Consider the following 18,796-nt stretch of genomic DNA (forward strand, 5'->3'; position numbering starts at 1 on the left):
GATTTTTTTTTGGTTTTACTTAGGCATGATGATTTTAAAAGACTCAAACCTTTGCTGAAGACTCCTTGAGTTCGATGAGACTGTCCTGTAGAAAATGAATGGAGATGACAGGTGAGCTGGCATAGTTCTCAGAACCCAGAGGAACTTTGGGAAGTATGGCTGTAACCTGGAAATAAACCAGCTACTTCTTGTGAGGATAAATCTTGTGATGTCAATTATTATATGAATATCAACAATAAAAAAACAAAAGCAAAAACCATGTAATGGAATTGTAATGTTAAAAAAACTAAATTATATGTACTCAATGTAACAAATAAAAATCTTTCTCTGCTCATAATTTAAAAATAAATGTCAGTGCCACATTTTTCATAACACTGTACTTAAGCTATAAGTAATATTAAGAGGCTTAAGAAAGCAAAACACTTTTTTCCCTCCACAAAAAGTTTAAAACAGTGGAGGTCACTGTGGAAGAACATTATCTTACATTTTCATAGTTGTTCTTTAATTGGGAGGTTTCAAATTTTACTTTACTTACGACTCTACCATAAATATAGACATTTTTAATCCTAGCCAAAAACTCAGTGGCATTATATTAACAAGAAAACAAAATGTATTCTCTACAAGAGTAGTCACTTTTTTGCAAAGTGCCTCTGATGGTGAATCTCATGCCTCCCACAAAAAAAAGCACTTAAAAAAAAGAAAGAAAGAAAGAAAAAGAAATCAATTACGGTATTCCACCACAGTGCTCTTGATGAAGAATTAGTTAACTTACAGTTTTAAAAGTTCAACGTACTGCAATTCAAAGATTCCATGAAATTAGATGACTTTAGAATTAAAATTAAATATGGAGCAAGGAATGGCTACCCTGAGTCTTCAAGAAGGCTACACCCACGATTTTGTGCTGCAGTTGAATGCCTGGGGTTTCTCTTTGCTGGGTGGTAGGATTGGATGCCACATCTGCTTTTATCGTAACGCAAGGTTCAACTTGTTGGGAACCCAATGGGTATAAACAAACCTCCAAGGGAAGATACAACAGAAGCTGCATGCTCACTGAATATACACAACTACAGGAGAACTGATCACCAAGGAGACTTTAAAATGGAACTCCTTTCAAGACTCCTTCTTAGAAGGCACACATCGGTATGATGCTCATCAAGAAGCTTGATGAATTCAGAGGTATCTTGTTTATCCTGTATCATCCAGGAAGTCTTCAGTGCTATATATTCTTCAATATTTATGCTGAAAAATAGGCTTCATTCTGCTGAAAAGATTCATTTGCTTGTAGCTACCATTGCACTCCAAAAAAGACTGCTTAAAGCAGTGAGGCACTTCTGGGTAAAATTTCTCTTGCACTTTGAAACACTACAAAATTAGTGCTAGGTCCTTGAAGTTTTAATATTTTTATAATAAAAATACTCAATAGGAAAAAAATATCAGTCCACCAATATGTAAAAAATTCATTTTCTAATGCAATATAAAACCTCCAGTGGCTCCAGTGAATACTTGGCACAAGACTTGAAGGAAGTCAGGACACGTATTCCAACCAGGTGAGCCTAACATGGACGCTGCCTTCCTCAGGCTATACTAACCTTTACTGTTGAGGAATGTGATGGAGAAGGGTGGGTATCAATTTTGCGGCGTTTTTGTTCTGTTGGTACAAAAAGAAATGGTCACAGTAAGATTTCTACTTTTTCCAAACACTTAAAAAAATCACCACTTTTAAGGTCACTTTTAAAATCACCTTTAAGGTCATCAAGTATTCGCTCACCCCCCAAGTAAAGTCCCTAGATAACTTGCTGAAACAAGGAGACAAGAACCAACTATACATTAACAAGAACCAAAAGTAAACAAATACAAATATAGAGCAAACTTGCCCCTTTCAGGCTCTGCAACATCTGATCGGGGAACAGGTGACTTCAAGGACCCAGAAACTGGTGTTTTTTCTCCTCCTTTAACATTTTCCTTTGATTTCATTTCCTTTGCTATATCTCTTTCTCTGGATGGCTCCTTCTCTCTTTCCTTTTCTTGAGTCGATTTTGATTCTACGTTGGGGACAGTGGTTTTGAATTTCTCTTCTTTAGCTTTTTCTTCCTTCTTGAATTTTTCTTTCTCTTTGTCAGACTTGGGTGTTCTTTCCTTCGTCTCTCTTGCTTTTTCGTCTTTATTTGGCCGCTCTTCCTTTGGTTTTTCTTTACCATCTTTACCAAGTACCCTGGCCTCTGGAGTAGTAGCTGGAGTCTTTTCTTTTTTCTCTTTTTCTTTCTCTTTCCCTTTTTCTTTGTCATTTTCTTTAACAGCTTTGCTGCTTAAGAATAAAAACACGAGATTTTAAGACAAACAGCCATAAAACATAGTCCATGTTATAAATCATAAGGGTTCCTTACTGGCTTCAAAAATACTAGAAGAGTAGTAGCCCTTTGAATACTAAAGGACTTTAAAGACAAGTAAAAAGAAAGTACTTCTTCATTCACTAAATAATAAGTGACCAAATTCATGAACAGCAGAGATTAAAAAAGAATGGTTAAAGTGATGTCAGGCCCTTCTTTGTGTATGTTCATAACCTCTGAGGATTCCAAGGTCACAACCAAAAATTATCCCACAAGCTGACCAAGGGTGCTACTATCAGGAACTGGGTTACTTGGCTGAATGGATCAATGGTCTAAATCACTGTAGGCTTCTCTTATGTTCATTATCCTTACCCAGAATGCCCACAGCAAGCACTCAATCCTAAAATGTTTTTCTAACTTCACCACCTACCTTCATCTGCATAACTCAGCAGGGGAAACAATGTCAGTCTCAGCATTATATAAAACATAATGAGGACAGTTAAGCATCAAATTAGGGGTACATACAAAATTTCAAGGTCCAACATAAATTACTTTCCTAGTATTCAACTACCACCCTCTTTCATTCATGTCTAATGAGGTTAATCATGTAAGAATTCAGAATTCTGACATACAGCCAGTATTCCTACCTGTTAGAGCTACTGTTCCCATTGCTTGAATTCCCTTTCGGTGTGGCACTAGAAGCTTTATTAACAGCTTTCACACCACACTGAGATCTCTCCCTTGATTTATCTGAAATAAAGGTAAGGTTTTATTTGACAAGCCCCTAATTGTAAATAAACTACAGTTTCACAGCAAAATGATTGGAGATTAACTAGAAAGAAACAAAGGGCTAATTTCCTCTTGACAGTTACATACTCCTACCTAAGGAATAAACTACAATACTAAGCGAACATTTTACTTGTCATGTGATATAAAACATCTTAGTTTGTTGAAACAAAACGTATTACTTATAAATTTCTACAAATAAGCATACCAGTCTCCTCAGTACTGCTTTCATCCGACTTAGATGCACTTCCTATCGACGATGAAGAAGGCCCACCACCAGGCCCATTTTGTACACTGGCCACTGCATTCCTCGGAGGGGGGTCTTTGTGATGAAACTCATTTTCAGGTATCATGTATGACTTTCTACTTTTCAACTGCCCAGAGTAGCTGAAAGTCGCACAAAGTGTTTAAATATACAAATACAAATCAAAAGCACAAACATGGAGTTTAAAAGAATAAAATTAGCAATTTATTCACTCTGCCACTTGGTTTCAGAGAATAAAAAATACTAATTTTCAATAAGTTCCTGAAGGTCTTTATAGAGAGCTCCAGATGCTTTCTTAAAAATAAAAATTTCAATGTAAACTAATCCTTAAACTAAGATGCCTTTTTTTTGCACTACTGAAGATCCAAAACTCAACTGATGATAAAATTACATTTCCTCCAAAGCAAGACATATTATATATGACTTTTGAAACTATCATCCAGTATAGACCGGAAGCTGATAATCAGAAGTGACAACTCTCACCAGCCTGTGGGAACATGATCGCATAATCTCCCATAATCTCCTGAAGTAAGGCAGAAGATAAACTTCAACACTGTAAAACATTTTAAAGTCTTCAGAATCCTTCTGTCAGCTAGTCTCATAAATCACATTAAAGTATAATTGTGTTACCCCATAGCCAATGCATATAGATCTGGCCTCTTCTCTTTTTCTTCTTGGCAGATTTTATGCACTCTTCTTTCCAAAGCCTGACCCAAATTCAAAACTTTTGGGTACCAAGGAAGTATTTTTGTTAGCACAATCAAGATATTCCTGATGTGAGTATATTCGCCTGTTTCAAGGCAATGTACGGATGCCTACAACAAACATTTTAAGATCTATTATTATAAAAGTCTAAGTATAAAGAGAAAAACCACCTTTGAGAAACGTAATTTTTTTTTTACCTTGGTTAGTTTGTAATGCCATTTATGTACAACATGTCGAAAATTTTCATAGTCTAATTGGTCAGCTTTATTTCCACCATCAAATCCAGTGGCCCGTAATATAGTAAGGAATCCTGGATAATTTCCACATTCCTTGGGGAAAAAAAAGTTGTTAAAGAAAAATTCTGCCCCCAAAATAACAGAAGCTGAAGACTTAAGTGGACTGGATTTATGATTTATGATTCCATGCAAAAACAAGATGTGTATTTGAATGACAGCTAGTTTTCACAGAAAGGTTCAACTTATTCAATGGTATGAATTTGGAATGTCAATTTGAGATAGATTTTTTTTAAAGCACTTTTTAATAATGAATGAATGATGTTTAAATTTTAAACACTGTTTTACAATTGAATCTTAAACTCAGCTTCCCTTTCAGAACTGAACAACCTAAAGATTACTGAAAGCTGTTGTTAGATACAAGGATAAAACATAAGGGTGTTTATTAGTCATACCTTTTCATACGTGGCTCTGTCACTGTGCCACCTGGTCACAGTCTCTAACATGCAGCAAAGAAATCTCCCGTATCGACTAGCTTCATTTTCAGTACAGCTTGCAACTGTGTAAATTATATCAGAGAAAACCTACAGGAAAAATGTTTGAAAAATAAAAACAAATCAAGGTCAAAATTAGTTCAAAATAGTAAAAGGTTGTGTTATAGCAAATCATAATAAACAGGTTAGTTTAGTCGAAATGTATCTTCCCCTTTCATAGTCACAATTCCAGAAACCTTTAAAGATTCTGGCCTTCATGAGGAAATAGCACATTCATAAAGCAACAACAAACTTTTATTTAAAAAAACTGATTTAACAACTCAAATAAAAAAGACTGATTTACAATGACAGTGGAAAAACTATCATTATTATTACAATGTAACTTCTTCAATGAAGACTTAGCAATAGATATTACTGGTGTTAGGGGGACAGCAAAAGCAGAGGCGAGGCTGACAGAAACTAGAAATAGGCAGCTGACATGCTGTGACATATACTACATTTTTAAACCACAAATGCAGTAATTTCTTCCAGATGCAAAAATACATAAATGTGACCATACTGAAAAGCATCCCTGCTTTTATATATGTGTGAAGGTGTAAGCTGTTTTGTTGTTTTTTTTTTTTTTGAGGGGGTGAACGTTAAGAAAAGAGTTCTATCTATTATGACAAACATATAAACCCATATTATAAGTTAATAGATTAACTAGGGGTGCTTATTATGTGTCAGGCACTATTCAAAGCACTTTTGTGTGCAGTGACTCTAATCCTCACGACAATCTTATGAAGCAAGTACTAATATCCCATTTTACAGATAAGAAAACTGAGGCACAGAGAGGTTAAAAAACTTGCCAAAGATCATATAGCTAGAAAGTAGCAGAGCTAGGATTCAAGTTCAGGCACTTGGCTCTTGAGTTCATGCTTTTAACCATACACACAATAATACCTCTATAGATTATAATGTTTAGCTATCTTTGTGTGAGACTTTTTTTTAAAGGTTGCAATAAAAAGAACTTACTCGATCATAGCAAAGAAGTGTGGAAAAATTTGGAGTTTTCTGTTGATGTACCAATTCAACAAAACGAGCACAGTAAACAGCATCAATTGCTGAAAAAATACATCGAGGAAATATACACAGCTGTAGAAATTTTGTGATGGTCTCATTTTTGGTAGATTCTAAAAATAAGGGAAGAATAATTAAGTGGTAAACTTCTTCCTCAAGTGCCTCAAGACCACTAAACATGACAACATATTAATTTTAGTGTAGAGAATGCTATTAAAAAAACCCACAAACTCTTTATAGTTTGTAACCAAAAGGTCATGCCCGGGATAAAACTTTCTCACTCTGTGGACATTTTTCTATCTATAATTTCTCCAGAAATATGATTTCATACAGAAAGGTTGAATGATAAGCTGCCAATATTATATTTATAAGTTAATTAATTTCACCAGCAAACTAAATCAGTTCCTTCGGTGAACATGTGAGGTTGACTCTGCATTAATGAATAACCAAAGAATGGGATAGTGAACACGGAGCTGAAATACGAACATAATACACTTCAACACCTCTGAAGTTATAGAGGTTTGCTTTTGTAATTTGGCTGTAGCAGGAATGTAACAATTCCAACAACTTACTTGCTAAAAGCCAGTTGTCCTTTTCCAGTTTCAGTCTCTGTAGAACTCGCTGCACATGTTCCATCTGTTTCTTTTCTTCTTCAAGAAGCTTGTCCTGAAGGGCAGTACAACGCTCTTTCTCTTTTTTCTTTTTATTTGGAGGCTACGAAGTATAAGTTAGATACTTTTCTAACTACACGCACATTACCTCCCTTTCTTTTAATTAAAAAATTCAAAGAGATCAGTGCTGGTATTTTATATTAATTACTTCACAAGGATATTGAGAAAATATACACCTGGATGTGCTTTCATTGCCATTCAACAAATTCAAAATCTGGTCTTCACATCAAAACAGGCTACCTTCCTAGCACTGATACTTTTAGTCTCAGGCATGAAGTCATCTTTGACTCTTCCTTCTCCTTCATTCCAGCATCCCAATTGCTTGCAAGTCTCATGTTCCCACTACCTCCACCAATAGTCTATGTTCTCAGTACTTCACAATGAATTACCCTAAGAGCCACCTACAGCTGGACTCCAGCCTGATGCCAGTCCCTTCCCCTAACAAATGCATACTTCGAACCACTGTCAAGACTAATCTTTCTAAAGTACCATTTTTACCATTATCACTTCTTTGCTGAGGAATCCAATACAGGAATCTGAACTTTATCAAGTCTTCTTTTCTAACTTTCACTGCTCTACATAATCTGGTTCCATCCTAATCATTCAAATTTATCACTAAGCCTATTCATGACAGTGAAGTGGTCTCTTTAAACCTTAAATTACTTCATACCTTTGCTGAAGCTCTTGAGTGGACAATCTGCTTCCCTATTTCCAAACCTAATCTACCTTCAAAGCCTACCCAGCTCAAGACACACCTCTTCAATAAAGCCTTCTCCTAAAGAGTTCTCCTTTTGGGAACTCCTATTGCTCTTGCAATTGGAGTCACACAGATCATTTTAAGTTGCTAACACAATCTTCAGTTAAGAAAGAAAAAGGCAAACTCAAATACCTTTTGTGTGATCACAACCACCACGTATTCACCAAGCTCCTGCCCCCACCCACTGAGAAGTCACCATTAACTCACTTAGGAAAACATTGTATAGCAATAAGATCATAGCTTTAAGGAACCTGAGCCAATATAAAGCATGGGTAATGTTAAATTAATACCATGAAATTTTTGTACTTAAGCTACTAGAACAAAGACCTACCATTTCCTGATTGTCATCAATTGCTTTCATCTGGACTTTAAGTTTATTGACTTCCCGTTCATAGCTGGTGTGTGGAACTGCAAGGTCATACATTGTCAATGACCAGAATGTGGCATAGAACTGAGGGCTGATATCATCCCAGACTTTGGAAACGTGTAAGGAGACCACTGCTTCATGGACAGGAGCCATCACCATTTCACATGATGTAATGTACTTATGAACTTTATGCTGCTGTTTACTTCCCTTTTCTGATTTTTTAAGTTCATCATACTTAGACTGGAGATAAAAAGTAAAAACAAACACAATTTATAGCACTAACTTACATAGTATAAAAACCTATGTTCCCTTTTCAAGAATCAGAAGACAACCAATCAAAACTTGTTGTAGGAATTCTAAGTTCTTACCAATGATATTTATTTTAAGATAAATCATCCCTGGAAGCTGTTCTCATCTTCAGTCCTGTGTGCTCACTAGGAGCTTTTAAGAAGATTCTTACTAAATCTGACCTGTTACGTAAGTAAATAGGGTATGTATACCCCCTCCACCATCCATATCCCCCGCCTACTCTCTCTTACTGCTACATTAAGGACTGAATACGTAGGGTTTCCACTCCTGCTTTTAAGATCTTCAGGGGAACAAAGTAAAGGGTCTTAACACTAGTAAAGAGGCATAATGAAACTAGTAACAGCCAACCAGCACAGGATGCTTTATTACTACATATAGTCCCTACTGGCCATTACAATTTGTCAATTGAGAAAGTGGGTCAGGGGTGCCTGGCTGGCTCAGTCAGTGGAATGTGCAACTCTTGATCTCAGGGCTGTGAGCATAAGCCCCACTGGGTGTAGAAATTACTTAAAATTTTTAAAAAAAGAAAGAAAGAAACTGAATCAACATTAAGAAAGGCTATGAGAAAGTTACTATAAGACTGCTAAGTAGGGTGACTAACTATTCAGGTTTACCAGTGAATGAGGGGATTCCCAGAATGTAAGAGTATAGTGCTAAAACTGGCCAAGTCCCAATCAAACCAGGACGAGCTGGTTACCCTACTGCTGGGCTAAATGAGACTTTTTTTTAAAGATTTTGTTTATTTGAGAGAGAGTGAGCATGCACAAGAGTGCAAAGGCAGCAGGAGGGGCAGAGGGAGAGGGAGAAGCAGATTCCCCACCAAGCAGGGAGCCCAACACAGGGTTCAATTCCAGGATGCTAGAATCATGACCTGAACCAAAGGCAGATGCTTAACCAACTGAGCCACCCAGGCGCCCCTAAGTAAGACCTTCTATGAAGGGATACGGTATATTAGAGTTTAAAGCATGTGGGAATTGACACTGTAGCTTTTTTGTTTTTATTTATTTATTTTTAAAGATTTTATTTTTTTATTTGAGAGAGAGAGAGAGAGAGACAGCTAGCAAGAGAGGGAACACAAGCAGGGGGAGTGGGAGAGGAAGAAGCAAGCTCCCAGAGGAAGAGCCCGACGTGGGGCTTGATTCCAGAACCCTGGGATAACGCCCTGAGCCAAAGGCAGACGCTTAATGACTGAGCCACCCAGGCGCCCCGACACTGTAGCTTTTTTAGACTGGACTGGTTTATCCTAATTTGGAAGAGAGTCAGAGAAAGGCCATACTCTTAAGAGTATGAGGAAAAGAATCTGTTAGTACAATGGGAGGGAACTACATATTAGTTCATAGAGTATAATACCAAATGTAAAAAAGAAAATAATACAAAGTATTGTTGCTATTGTCTCATGTCCTTCAGTCTCTTAAGGATGAAAAGTTTGTTTGGGTTAGGCATCACCCCTGAAGATGAACCTAAGAGGAGATCTACAACTCACTTCTTTCTCTTAGAAAAGCATTTAAATCATCACAGTTTGTGCTAAACATGGAACCCAGAACTAGAAGGTCAGAGGTCAAAGGTTCCACTTCCAGTTCTGCACTGTGGTAGGCAAGAGTCTTGGATCCTTATACCCCAGCTGTCTTCCCTCCTAAGTGCCTCTATACCCCAGGCTAACTGGACTGAAGACATACCAAGTACTGTGTTCCAGAGGGTATCTCAAGCAGATCTTACAATTATTATAATTACAATCTGAGAATCTTACAACTTTTCTGTAAGTGGAAAGATTTACCTTCTATTACCCCCATTTTAGAGAACATGCTGATAATTACTGAGACCACACAGGTTTGACAAAACTACAAACAATATTACTTATGAGAGAGAAGTCCCAATTACATCACAGACCTGAGAGAATAGCAGCAAGGATAAGGAAGCGTTTTTACACTCTGAGGGCAAATCCTGTCGATGGTAACTAGTATCTACCTATGTGAGAAAGAATGACATGTGCTAAGGTTCTAACAAAACATAGGATAAGTAGTGCTGAAACTACCTGTACAGGATAGCTTAACTACCTGATTTGGGCAAGATCTAGAATATGAACTTGGGGAAAGCCTTTCTTTCAGAATTGTGTTACAAGGTGGGTCTCAACAACTACAACTGAATATTAGGTTTATAGGTATGAGAGGGTAATGATGTGATACAATAGCCCCCATCTCCCAGTCCTCGGCTTCTGAATCTGTCACTTTTATTACTAGGTACTCACCTAGTCCCTATCTAGTTAAAAAAAAATAGGCTTGATCAGAAAAGACAGCTATACTTCATATTTAACTAGGGTGAATAGTTCCTGGTCTAAAGTTAGTTTAACTCCCTCTTCAAGCTTACACCTTCAGTCAAATGGAGAGGCATAACAGCTCTACATCTCAAGTCACCCAGTGCACTAAATCTATGAAACAGAACTGATATCCACAGTTACTGCTATACTTCTAATTCCTGTTCAAAAAGCTCATGTTGCCCCAATAACCTGAACAGTGTTTGGTTGGCTGAATTATTCCCATGAGAGCCTCCTGGTAATCAAATTATGGAAGGGTCCTAGCAGTCCTCCGATACTCATACCCTCTCACAAAGGCTCTTCAAGAGAGGCTCTCACCCAAGAAGCAAAAGCAAGGATCCCCAGGGAAGTTTGGGTGTCCATCCAGTGCAACCAAGGTTGCCAAAGAACTCCTTTTCCAGAGGGTATTATGTGGCCTATCAGTAACAGACTTATCCCTGATTGGGCTGTGTAGTCACCTCTACAGAGTTCTTTGTTTTCCTCTGCAACCCTGAGAGGGAAATGACACTTCTTTGTTTAGATTTTTGTATCTCTTATATGACAAAGACACAGTACTTTACACAGGCTACAGAAAAGGTAGCTATTGGTATGAACGACCTGCTCCATTTCTGACCTGGAAAAGTTCAGCCAACCTCAGGCAATCATGTGTTCCTGTTTGCTAGGGTTCAATATCGCTGATTAGTGTGTTCACTTCTCAGTATAGCACAGGGCAGGTCAGAATTCCTGAGATGAAGCAACTCTCCCACCTCAGTCCTTCAAGAAATCAGGTCCCCTGTTGTATAGCGGAGACTGATCTACTGCAGGGTGAGGCAACAACACAAGACATAACTACGCAAACAGAGCACACAATTTTCTGGATTGAAAGATTCTAAAGGGAGAAAAAAGAGGCCTAATCCTACCCCCTGTCCCCTTTTCCCTTCTAGAGAATATAGCACAGTGTTGCTGTGTAATGCTCATCAAGTGATAATTATATCAATTAACAGTTACTTGTTAGAGGGAAGTGTGACACTGTAGCAGCTGATATGTAAACACTAACAGCTGATGGTCAATTAAATGATCAATTAGACCCCAAATTTCTCAGTGTCTTTTTTCCACACCTCTACTACACAACCCTATGTTCCTACTGGGAACAGAGAAGGGATCCTAGTTTAAGAGAAAGGACCAAGATCTTCCCCCAAAATCTGTAGTGAAAGCCTTCTTTGCACAGTACAGACTTAAAACCAACAACAAATAAACAGAAGGGCCAGAATTCAAGCCTACACAAAGAAGACTATGCTGGGGCTCTAGTCAGAATGGAGAAGCACTATAGTTTCCAAACAGAGGCCTGACTGTGGTATGAAGGAAAAGGAAGTCAATTCCCATTAGAGGTCACTGCTTTGCAGGCAGGAGTCCAGGTGGCAGTTAGAGAAGAGGAGGGAGGGCAGTCTCCTCCTCCCCCCAATCATCCTTACAGTCACTACTGGGATGCCCTGCTTGGGAAGGCTCTGGCTTGCTTTTGTGCTTTTCTCTCTCTCTTTTTTTAAAGATTTTATTTATTTATTTGACAGAGATAGAGACAGCCAGCGAGAGAGGGAACACAAGCAGGGGGAGTGGGAGAGGAAGAAGCAGGCTCATAGCAGAGGAGCCTGATGTGGGGCTCGATCCCATAATGCCGGGATCACGCCCTGAGCCGAAGGCAGATGCTTAACTGCTGTGCCACCCAGGTGCCCCTGTGCTTTTCTCTCTTTAGTTGTCTCATTTAGGTGGAGAGAAATAAAACAAGAACTATGACTACCTTTTCGAGAAGCTACACAACACAGCCTACAAGAGTTTTTAGAGTGTTTGGCGGTGGTTAGGTCTTTCTGTCAGTCCGTCTTTCTCTCAAGGCAGTATGAATAGCAAGTCAACTGACAGGGATATTGTTACTGAGGAAAGATACTCTCTGTATTCAGTAGGAGTGTTTTGCAGAATCACCTACCATATTTTCCTGCATCAGAATCAACTAGCGCTTGTTAAAAAACAAAACCAAAAACAAAACAGAAATTCCCAGGTACTACTGAAGTTACTACATTAGAACCTGGGGACACGGGATTGAGTTTTGAAGATGCTTCACTGGTGACTCTCATCTACACTTATGTTTGAGCGCTATAGTTCTAAAGGGCCCAGAAGACATCAACCTGGACAACTGGTGGTATAACAGTAAAATTATAGTACTAGTAAGGCTTACTTTTAAAGGGAGCATTTTCATCGTATACTGCTCAGAGATGAGTATTAACAAAAGAGTAACTCTCCAAGAGACATAATCTGTATCTGTGTCAAACTAAAATACATTCACAGTTAAGAAATAATTCTTGAATGGCAGCAAAGACACTTACACTTACCGAAATATGGTGTGCATACATTGGCCTAGACAGGAAAAATGCTGCATCATGGGGTGTATGAAATTCGTTACAGAGCACATCAATTGAAGGCACTCGCTTTATATAATCTTCTGTGCTTAGATTAGATGCTAAAAACCCACCAAACTGTACCAGGGTGTCATGACACTAAATTTAAAAAATAAGACAAAAAACACAAATGTGCTACCATTTTATGAAACCAACATAAAAATTTTCCAAAATGATTACAATGTCATTTTCACAGTATTTTGATTAACATTTAAGAATTCAAATTTTACAACTTAGAAGAACTTTAGAGGCAATCTATAAACATCATCATGTAATATTACCAAAGAGATGCCAATGCCCTGAAAAGTTGATCAATCTAAGGCTTTAATAGTCAATGAGGTCTCAAGTTCTAAGCTATTGTTAATCACCTTTAGTAGCAGGATATATTTACCCTACATCACAACAATTTTATGTATACAGAATTTCCTTGCCCTTAAAAGAGGAAAACTTCATTTATAAAATATATGTGATCTTTTTCCCTTATAATATAGTTGGTGATAAACACATTTTGTAGGCTACAGGTTTTGCTGCTTAATATTCATGGATATGTTTTATAAAAATCACATCTACTTTGCTCTGATTGAAATTCCAGATTTCCAGAGAACAGGAAATATATGAGAGCAAACAAACTGAAGTTAACTACTTAACTGAAAACCTTGTACATATTATTATATTTCCTAGAGCCTTAAGTACCATAATTTGCACAGTAATAGCCCCTATTTCCAGAATGTCTATTTTACATTAGAGCTGTTTCACACTCATATGATGTGCAAAATGACATTTTAAAAATTTTATCACATTCCATATTTTCCATTATCAGGATAAAAAAAAATCCACATAAACACAAAAGTCACTTTAACTTGCCTGATCATAGAGTTTTCCCACAAGTTTCAAATGTTTCTCTCCACCTTCCTGGAAGATTACCCCATTCCTCTGCTGAGCCATAAGCAAACAGAGAGGAAGAGCAAGATCATGGTCCAATAGTGCATCCTTTAATCTCTGGGAGGATTTTTTAGTGTTTCTGATCTGGCCAAAATAACCACCCTGCACAGGGGAAGACATAAATTTACCAGTGTACATTAACACATGCTATCTGATTGGAAAAAGACACAGAAAAGGCTCAGTTACAATCCTGAAGATAAACAACTTTACATTCCTTCCCTTTCTTCACAAATTTATTTTAGTGACACTGTTGTTGATTACAGTTACTGGCTTAAAGATAACTATCAATTACCTTTAAACCTCTGCATATTTTCCATTTTCTATCGTGCAGTCCCTTATAAAGGATTACTCTTTATTCAATGTGGAACAGATTCAACAACAGAGTAACTATGTTCAGATTTATACCAGTTAGATATCAAGGACCACAGAAGACTTGATATTTACTTCTCTTATAGATGTGACACCGTCTTTTATATTTGTTTCAGCTTTCTGAAAGGGTTAAAATAACTAGTACATCTCAATTTTTGAAAGGGAGGTGAAGGCAGTAATGAAGGAAGGGTACATAAAGCTTTGACATTTGGCTTCATATACTTATGTGCTCTCTGGATTCTTTAGTATGAGCATGCATATATCTGGAACTTAAAAAGTTGATTAAAAAAACTAGCAACTCTCACCTCAGCTTTTAGTTGCTCTCCACCAGTCATGGCCTCTAGTTGTTCCATTGTCATTTCCTCTGTAATTTCTATTCCTGCCATTTTTTGTACCACTTCTTTCAATATAAGCAGGTCAAAACTATTTAGAAAAAATAAGAAACAGTCTGTAGTTGAAACTTCAAACATAAAAGTGACAGTATATATTATAATTAATATGCTGAGAATCCCTAAATTAGTTGTATATAAATATGAAGGGGCTGGAGTAAGGTTTTTAAGGAAAAACTGCCTTCCTAGAACTACAGTGAAAAATATTTGGGGCATGTAATAGGTTTATGTTTATTTTAAATTTTTCCTTGTGAATAATTTCAAACTTACAGACAGGATGTAAAGATAAAAAATAGTACAAAGCACACCCATATACCCTTTACCCTGACTTCACCTACTATTAACATTCTTACTCCTGTTCACTTTATCATTTGTGTTTTTTCTCTCTCCCTCCCTTTCTACACACACACACAGAATTTTTTTAACCATTTGGGAGTAACTTATTTAGTAAGCAACATCATTTTAAGGGCATATTTTACCCCTAAAATTCCAAATGCATTTTCTAAGAGTGCATTTCCTAAGAATATAGCTATTCTCTTAACAACCACAGCATAGTTACTGAACTTTAGTAAATCTAACACTGATATAATACTTCATAGTTCATACTTCATTTTTAGCAGTTCACCCAACAGTCCTTAGTAACACTTTTTAAATGTTTTTATTTTTTAATTCAAGTATAATTAACATATAGTTTATATTAGTTTTAAATCGCATACAATATAGTGATTTGACAATTCCATACATTATTCAGTGCTCATCCTGGTTTAAGTGAACTCTTCATCCCCTTCACTTCTTCATAGCATTTTTTTATCCTCCAGTACAAGGTGGCTAATACATATATTTGATGGTATAGAGCCATCTCTCTAAACAATCACACACACTTGGAAGGGATGGAGGGAGTGAGGGAGAGGAGAAAGGAAAAAAGGAAGGGAAAGGAAGTTCCAAGTTGTGGTGCATGAGCCTAAGACGACAGCCTTAAGAACATCTGTTATGTGCCAATAGTTATACGTTTTAATTCTCAAAGTTTAGGACTGTCAATGAAAATAACAACTTATGACTTTCAAGATCTTCTTTAATTAGTTAAGTAATGAAGATAAAGTGGAAACCTTCTTTCCTACAAAACAAATACAGATGTTTTTCCAAAGGTAAAGCCAGACATACCCAAGACACAAGTTAATAACAGACAAAAGGCAGAGTTTTTGAAGATTCTTATTAAGGCTTACTCTCTCAACTTGTCTTGCCTTCCCTAAACATAGTTTATGAAAACAAGAGAGCCCTCACGCAAATTAGTATGCAACGAGTACCAATAAAATGTTTTTTCTTTAAACTATCTTTTAATTAAAAACTATATTCACAGTATAGAAAACTGAGTTATAGATTTAAAAATAATGTTATACTCTCCTGGCCCATAGACACAGGAGAGCAAAATGTGTAGTAATGGTGGACAGATACGCACAGTTTAAGTGATATGCTGATAAAATCCTAAATCTAAATATTTTTAAAAGTGTTCCCTAATCCAAAATAATAATCTGTCAAGAATTACTTAGGCAATACTTATGTGGAACACCAGATAGCTTTACAAATTTTTGTTTGCTTTCTACCAGAAAGTTTTGGAAAACAACTTCTAGTTCTTTGATTCTAGTCAGTCTACTGCTGATGAGGTTTAATGTACATACTAATTCAAACTCTAAACACTGATATTGGTCCAGAATAAAATAATAAAACCCAGTATTCATAAAGAAAAGAGGACACTGTCCAAAAGGTATGTAAGCTGTATGTATCTCTGAAGTTCAAATTCAAAAGAAATTGTGTTTTAAAAATACTGTATATACCCTCAAAATAAGTATGTTCCTACCATATGCTTAATGCAAAGGCCAGTTACTACTGTCCAGCAGCAAATCAATAATGCAATACGTTTTGTCATAAGAGGATTTACAATATACCATATAAACTATTTTCTCCAGAGCCTAACAGGTAGTCAAAATGAATTGTCTTTTTAATGAGTTACATATATAGCCAAGTATTACATTTCTTTCTGCAAAAAAAGTGTTTATGTATGAAATTACAGTTTCTTTTAATTAAAGAATTCCATATAAATAAGTGAGCGACTATTCTACTTAAGCCTACAAAACAGTTTTTCAGAATAATAGCAATCTCAATATCCCAATACCACCAGAAGTATTCTAATTATTGAATTTCATTTACATATAATTTGCTAAGAATACCTTTTGCCTGCCTTTAGCTGATTAGCCACATATTGAAGAAGACCAGCAAGATCAATTGGATATTTACGAAAAACTGCACCACAGAAACTAGCCAGACCTATATGAAATAAAAAAATAGGGCTTTTAAAAAACAGTTCATAAAACAAAAAAAAACACAATATTAAGTGGCATTTCTCAACTAGCTCAATTTCTAAAATAAAATGAGGTAGGAATAATTGTACTGCTGATGCCACTGAATGGAGTTTTACAATTAATAATAGCTAATATTTACTGAGCATACATACACTAAGCACTGTACTAAGTAAGCACTTTACGTTAATTAACTCATTTAATTTTTGAAATAATCATCTCAGGCTGGTATAAACCTATTGATGAGGAAAATTTGGAACAGATATATCATGCAACTGTGACGTGTTCATGTCACACAGTTGGTATGAGGGAGAGCAGTGATTCAAAGCTGTATGGCCTGACTCCAGAGCCTGTCAGGCCACAACAATTAACTAGGCCACAACAAAATCTTGCAGATCACTCGGTAAACTTGAATGATCAACAAAACACTTGTCCCTCTAATGTTTGAGTCACACACACAAAAAATCTCTCATCTAGAAACATGCTACTAGTTGTGGAGAGACAAGGAAACAGGTAAACCACTGCCAGACCAAGAAGCAAACAAGACCAATTTTAACCAATAATCCTTATCATATCATGAGTAGGGAGAAAACCCCAGTCAAGACAAGAGGAGATCCTAGTAAAATCAAGTGATCTGTAGCCTTTTCAACCAATTATTTGCTGAGCATCTTAAACGATAATGGACGAAACACAGGTCCTGCCCTCAAGGAGCTTACAGTCTAGTAAGGGATACAGAAAAGTAAGCTGAAATAACGATGATGAATAAAAGGTTCCATCGGAGTACAGAGAGGAGCACCTTAATTGTGACTTTTGGGTAGGAGCATTAATAGGGAAAGTTTTCTGAAGAAAAGTGACCTCTAAGCTGAAGTCTAATGAATAAGTAGATGTGGTGGAGGAAATGAATAGGCATGGAAGGGTATTTCAAGTAGAGGCAATAACATGTACAAAAAGGCCATGGAAAGTACAAGCTCAGTATTAATGGAACCTACAATACTAGGGAGGGGCAAAAGATGAGCCCAATACACTGAGTAAGGACCTGATCCCAAAAGAACTTACTTGTATGACTTATTGCAGATTTCAGACATTAAAGGGCAATGGGGAGCTACCACAAGATTCAGCTATCAGACACAACAGGGTGAAAGAAAAGGGAACTCACTGCTAGAAATCAAAAGCACAAGAAATTTAAAACAAAACAAGGCTAGGGTTTCTGTTAACAACCACGTTTTTATTCTTTTAAAGATGACTGCAACCTCAGGATGGAAAGGAGAGAAAGGAGAAGAGTTCCCTTAAGAGTAATTCCTCTAAAATAATAGAAGGGAATTTTTATCTCCCCAGTAATGCTTGCACAAATTCTATCACAGCCAATACTGGACTCTTGAGTTGGAAAATGAATAAGTACTATATGAACCTCCTTACACAGCCAAAGGCTTAAACACTCTGAGAGCAAGCTGAGTGGCTAGGTATTCTCAAGACCTCTTGACAAACAGGCTCTTAGCATTGGCAATAGAATACTTAACATGGCAATTACAACAGATGGAAATTTCATACTTAGAAAAGTAAAAACACTTACTCTGAAGCCAGCTTGAGATGGTTGTGTCATCATGTTTCATTCTCTCCTTTTCCGGATTAGCTAAAGCTTCAATGATACAATCTTTTGCACATTAAGGAAAAATTTTAGGTCACTATTATCTCTAACAAAGACCCTTAAAACAATAACATAATAACACAACTTGGAAAAAAATAAAATTGTTAGCTTCAAGTTATTACAGATTATTGAAAATCACACTCACTGTAGTATCAACTTTTCCAACTTTCAGCAAGCAAGACAGATTCCACCTATATTACCATGTTTAGTAAACTTAACATTGTTCTCTCCCTATACACCACACACACACACACACACACACACACACAAACTTCTGACTGGCCAACCTTCAGATCAGCCAATGGAATTAACCTCATTTGGTTACTAATGGAACCTTAGAATGAAAAAGAAAAACAAAAAGAATGAAAATATATGTTCACCATTAAG

General features: G+C 36.7%; 1 protein-coding gene across 19 annotated transcripts in view; it reads right to left on the reverse strand.

Annotated features, from left to right (window-relative positions):
- THOC2 (THO complex subunit 2) overlaps positions 1-18,796 on the reverse strand; it is a 110,367-nt gene that overhangs the window by 16,495 nt on the left and 75,076 nt on the right. For 6 of the 19 annotated variants that reach the window (XM_057314161.1, XM_044391659.3, XM_044391662.3 and 3 more), the window contains 16 exons: positions 18,335-18,415; positions 16,636-16,732; positions 14,327-14,444; positions 13,575-13,754; positions 12,645-12,809; positions 7,629-7,904; positions 6,442-6,583; positions 5,825-5,982; positions 4,772-4,900; positions 4,281-4,412; positions 4,009-4,193; positions 3,322-3,500; positions 2,975-3,077; positions 1,875-2,305; positions 1,590-1,648; positions 50-181 (listed from right to left, as the gene is read on the reverse strand). In XM_057314161.1, the coding sequence (XP_057170144.1) occupies positions 50-181; positions 1,590-1,648; positions 1,875-2,305; positions 2,975-3,077; positions 3,322-3,500; positions 4,009-4,193; positions 4,281-4,412; positions 4,772-4,900; positions 5,825-5,982; positions 6,442-6,583; positions 7,629-7,904; positions 12,645-12,809; positions 13,575-13,754; positions 14,327-14,444; positions 16,636-16,732; positions 18,335-18,415 (2,567 nt within the window). The remainder of the gene's footprint in view (positions 1-49; positions 182-1,589; positions 1,649-1,874; positions 2,306-2,974; positions 3,078-3,321; positions 3,501-4,008; positions 4,194-4,280; positions 4,413-4,771; positions 4,901-5,824; positions 5,983-6,441; positions 6,584-7,628; positions 7,905-12,644; positions 12,810-13,574; positions 13,755-14,326; positions 14,445-16,635; positions 16,733-18,334; positions 18,416-18,796) is intronic. The other 13 variants (XM_048213838.2, XM_057314173.1, XM_048213837.2 and 10 more) reach the window with 8 other exon arrangements.

The sequence above is a fragment of the Ursus arctos genome, chromosome X (assembly GCF_023065955.2).
Source record: "Ursus arctos isolate Adak ecotype North America chromosome X, UrsArc2.0, whole genome shotgun sequence".
In the NCBI taxonomy this organism is placed as follows: Eukaryota; Metazoa; Chordata; class Mammalia; order Carnivora; family Ursidae; genus Ursus; species Ursus arctos.